Source organism: Malurus melanocephalus, unplaced genomic scaffold (genome assembly GCF_030028575.1).
Source record: "Malurus melanocephalus ecotype Western Australia unplaced genomic scaffold, MMel_1.1 scaffold_199, whole genome shotgun sequence".
Classification (NCBI taxonomy): Eukaryota; Metazoa; Chordata; class Aves; order Passeriformes; family Maluridae; genus Malurus; species Malurus melanocephalus.
In genome coordinates this window covers 554,731-559,661 of record NW_026623431.1, presented here as the reverse complement: position 1 = coordinate 559,661, position 4,931 = coordinate 554,731, and the positions used below count along the sequence as shown (strand labels likewise).

At 40.8% G+C, this 4,931-nt stretch overlaps 1 protein-coding gene across 1 annotated transcript; it reads right to left on the bottom strand.

Annotated features, from left to right (window-relative positions):
- Window positions 1–1,726: 1,726 nt before the first annotated feature.
- Window positions 1,727–4,422, bottom strand: CYTL1 (cytokine like 1). Its single transcript, XM_057373496.1, has 4 exons — window positions 4,182–4,422; window positions 4,041–4,085; window positions 2,548–2,676; window positions 1,727–2,371 (listed from the first exon to the last, which is right to left on the bottom strand). The coding sequence occupies exons 1-4, from the start codon at window positions 4,323–4,325 to the stop codon at window positions 2,288–2,290; spliced, it is 402 nt and encodes a 133-aa protein (XP_057229479.1). The 5' UTR covers window positions 4,326–4,422; the 3' UTR covers window positions 1,727–2,287.
- Window positions 4,423–4,931: the final 509 nt, after the last annotated feature.

Genomic DNA, 4,931 nt, shown 5'->3' with positions numbered 1-4,931 from the left:
AAAAATTAACAGCTTCTGCTGCCAGTTTCCAAACACGTGTACTGCCCARTCTCTTTGGGTCAGCTTTGCAAGCACTGTGGTGACTGTACCACACTTTCTTGAAGGGCTCATCCATGGCTCGCTTTGTGTAAACAGAAGAAAAACAGAGTCTGTGGTGTGGTTTTGGTACTTGCATGGAAGTGGATAGACCTTGCTGTAATSCCAGCACTGCTTGCTTCCCTAGGAGGAGTCTCAGTCCCTGATTAAGGGASCAAAAACTTGAATGTGAAACCTGACAGCAAATGGTTCAACTCTACCTGTGTTTCTCCCTGGATCCAGGGATCTGCCATTGCTCACACACTCCTTCTATGGGCACCAGGCTCCCTGCCAGCATGTTAATAGATGCTCTTATTGCAGAACGTGCTGCTGCTGAAAGAGCTGGCCTTGGGCATGTCCAGGTGATGCAGAAAATAGGTATTGGTATGTCTAAGGTGTGTTGGATCTTGTACAGAGGCTATTGGCTTGGAGAAAAGGATCCTGAAAGGCAAACTGAGCAATAATTTTCCTGCTAGCAGGACTATCTGAGCTGTTGCATGTTTTTGAGTTCAGCCTGGTACTAGATCAGATTGCTGAGTTGTTACTGTCTCTACCAATCCTTGTAGAGACACTTGAGTGAAACCCTCATGGGCAGAATGGATCATCTAAAGAATTAGTAGGGTTAGCACATGAGGACCTAATTTTCAAGAGGGAATTACAAAGTCTGACAGTCACATTCCTTGAATGAACACTTAGAATTGGAACAAGCTGGAAAGAAAARCACTTGTTTATTTCTTCCCTTTGTACCTCTCCTGAGTTCAAATTTTCCCAGCCTTATTCCATGACTCAAAGGGAGAGTCACTTTTTCTACAGCTAAAATCAGACTAGTACAAAACTAAGGTTTCGTACAAAAGCAGGGTGATCCCAAAATAACAAAAAAAAACCTTTTCTGCCCATTCCCAACAGTTTTTTCCTCTTTGAATTAGTATTATTATTCCCTTACTTACATAACATTTGTGAAACATTTTGGTTTGTACCATCAGGATGACAAMTAGAGAAGCTGTGATTGTCATACAAACACCCAGTTGCAGAAGTTGTTATAAAACATGGTAAGATCACTGACCAAGACACCAAGAGTTGGCAGTTCTGTAGCTGAATGGTTGGCAAGTACTATACAGGAGAGGGAGGAATTGCTTGCACAGAGGGAAGGAAGGTGACAGCAGCTACTTCCAAGAATATGAGGAAGATCCTTTCTGTTCTTGGCACCCACAGCTGTTGGTTGTGAGGGTCTTGAGTGTTGCAGTTTCTGAAGACACCCATGACTCTGGAATTATTTTCTGGAAGTTTTATTAATCCCTGTAGCTCAATTATATGGGTTATGTCTCAAAAAAACTGTCTGAAATTTTAATAGGCTTTCTGAGCCTCTGGCTCAAGATTTATGTTCTCATAACCCAGAAATACTATTAAAAACAAATCACTAATTTGATCAAAGAAATTGTTTGCACTACGGAAAAATTCTACTGGAAGAAACTTGCATGCTGTCAAATCATGCAGAAAAAACAAAGTTTTCATTGCTATGGAAACAGAGGTTATGCTGGGAAAACCAACTTGCAAGTGACTGTGAAAAGTTAGCTTGTAAGACTGACACCTTTCAGCTTGATCTTGAAAGACATGTTGCAACACAAGCATCTTGGATTAGAAGACTGTTTTTATTTAGTTTTCCACAGAGACATGTTTCTTTCACCTCTATTCTCACAAATCTGACATCAAAAACTATCAAGGTATATATATGAGCCATACAGGCAGAAAAATCTGCTAGTACAGTGTTACTCTTCCCCCATCAAACATTCTAAGAAAAACAAATATGGTCCCTTCCATGTCCATCTAATACAAGAAAAACAGCCAAGTCGAGAGAGAAGGTTAATCACACAATTTTTCCCTTATATGAATCTAGTTATTCATAAAAGAGTAAAAAAACCCTAGCTTCTGATGTTTAAACAAAACATACTTTATRCATTTGGCTAAGCTGAAATATCACACCTTGCCAAACGAAAAACTGCTCCCTAATGGTAGGTTCTCTAGCAGCTCAGCAGGTATGCGAGGCATGCAATTCATTTCCTGCCAAGGCAGAGAAAAATGGGTARGTCTGAGATTATATTGCTAGTGTGCTTGAAAAAGATCTTAGTTGTTAATGTTACAGACTGCATGTACATATTTTGGCTCTTGGTCTTCTCGAAAATTTCCCAGGTATAACTTTTGGGTTAACTGGCTTTTAGCTCTCCGTGATGGAGTGTTCAATGGGAGGTGAAAGAGGAATTTCCAGAGCATTACAGTCATCAGTGAGGAACACCAAGTCCTGGAGAAACAAAAAAAAAAAGAGAAAAAGAAGGCTGACATTTTTAAGAAGGAAGGCAGAAGACAGCACAATGTTGAGAAGCTCAGGCTGATCTGGTTGTGCTGGGCAGGGGACAGTGTGGAGACAAGGAGGGCTAAAAGCAGAGACTCTGTCCCCATGGGTGCATCTTGACCTACCCTTCTGCAGTAGGAGGTCAAGATGGTGTACAGGCTCCGGGCTTTTTCCTTCAGCTCATTCACTTCARCCACTCTGTCACATCCGGGGTWGGCCACAAATTCACGGAGTTTTGCCAGCACACAATAATTCTGCAAAGCACGCAAAAGAGGTCTGTGTAACCCTGCTCAAACACAGATTTATGTTTCCTATCAACCACTTCCAAAAATCTCGCCGCTTATGTGGGAATTTTGAATTCCTACCTCTATGGACATATCATCTATGCAATCTTTAGCTRGGAAAATTCATCATCAATATTTTAKARCAAAGATGTTTGRTGCAAATAAGYRCTTGGAAAATTGTWTATATACAGTCTTAGTCTGCAGATTATTTCTCACATGCTTTAGGAGAAGCAGCGCCAATGCAATCAAATCTGCTCCAGAGGTAGGTGGAGTATTCTACAGAATAGATGCACTGTCTCACTTTTTTAGAGACAAACTGATCCAGCAGATGAACAGATTTTGAAGATCTCACAGACCCAATTCCCCTGTTCCTGTACAACAGGCAAAACCACAACTGCCAGTCCTGATTTTTTCAGAGGGACTTTGTAACTCAGACTTTGTGTTATCAAAATAAAGCACAGACAACACGAAATTCACAACATCCTTGTGAAACAGGTAAATACATACCCCAGCTTTTGTTTTAGAAACAGGGAAACTGAGGCACTGGACTCACATTTCTTGATCTTTGCCATGATGTGAGACACTGGCAGCTCTGGAATTGGTATCTAGGGGGTTCTGAATTACAAGTCTTGGTGTAGTTGCTACAGAAATGTATGACAGAAATTTGTCTGATATTTTCTAATTTTTATTTGCTCAGCTGAGCACTGGAAAAAGAAACAAAATAGATCAAACATCCCACTGCAGAGCACTATGACACAAACTGTGTGTGCAGGAGGTTRTTTTGTCTTAGCTGTGAGACAGCTACTGCTGTTTCTCCTTAGTATCACAATTCCATATCCTCAGGCACACATTTTCTTTCTGGATTAAATGTGTAGCTCTTTAAAAGAGAAAAAGCCAGCAAGGTATTCTTGCATTGCTTTTTGTTAAAACTACATGGCAAAAATCACTCAAGATAAAAAAATTAAGCAGATTTATTAAGGGAAGAAAGTTTATTCTGCATTTCTTCTTTTAAACCATTTTCCAAAGTTTTGTTGCACATATTTAACTTCTGAAAAGGTTCCATCACAGTAAATTAATAGTGTGCATATTGTAATAATTTAATGTTGATTTCCTAATTTTAAAATTTTTAATCAAGTAAAATCACAGAAAGTCCATAGGGATTTTAATAACGTTAAAACTGAGATTTTTTTTTTTTTGTCACTCATCTATCTAGTTAATTAATCTTTTAAAAATCCTTTCAAATCGCTCTTCTGGGGTATAATATTAAGAGTTATTCYCACTTTGCATTTACTGATTTTACTGCACAACAGCAAGAAAGAAGCGTGCAAACTTACATGTATGTCCAAATACAGCCTGGGCAGGGTCTCCACACAGGAGTCCTGCAGGAAAGAAGAAAGATTTTGGTTTGAGAGAAACCCGTGTCAGAAGTGACAACTCACAATGTTTGTGCAGGAGCAGTTTTTAGGTGGACTCACCACAGTTTTGGAGGTCTGCAGCTCCTTAAAGGACTCAGTGATCTCCTTGCTCAGAGACAGCACCCTGGAGTAGCAAGTTGAAGGAGCTGTGCTGGTGAGCAAGGCAGCAGAGAGCAGAGCAATCAGGGGCAGCAGCATCTTCATTGCGGGGACTTTGTCCAAAAGAGGAGGAARGGAGGGAAAAAATCACTGCCCCTGGTTAGGTAGGTACTGCTGAGCGTCAGTAAGTTGGACAAATCAGCCCTCAATTAAATAGCCTCCTGCATGAGCAGGAAAAAAGCCTGGGGGTGGTCCGAGCAGCAGCTTACTGCCGTCTTAAATTTCCTGCCAAAGTATGAGGAGAGCTGCAAGCGCTTTCCTGCCTGGAGCAGGGAAACAGGCAATGAGGGTAACAAAAACAAACACCACGGRCTCTTTTCATTCCAGAAAGAAAACAACCTAGTGAACACCTCAAACCACAGAAATATGTGTAGGAAAGAGCACAGGGTTGTCGAAGAATCATAGACCCTAATCCAGGCCTTTTTTTTAGCTGTGGGACTACATAAACTGCAGATAGAGAGTTTGCTTCTTTCCTTCCAAAAATCAATCTTCCCCAGCACAGGAAGRACMTGGACCTGTTGCAATGAGTCCAGGGGAGGTTACCAAGTTGATTAAAGGGATGGAGAACCTTTCTTATGAGGAAAAGCAGGCAGATTTGGGATTGTTCTGCCTGGAGGGGAGAATATATCAGGGTGATCTAATTGCAGCCTT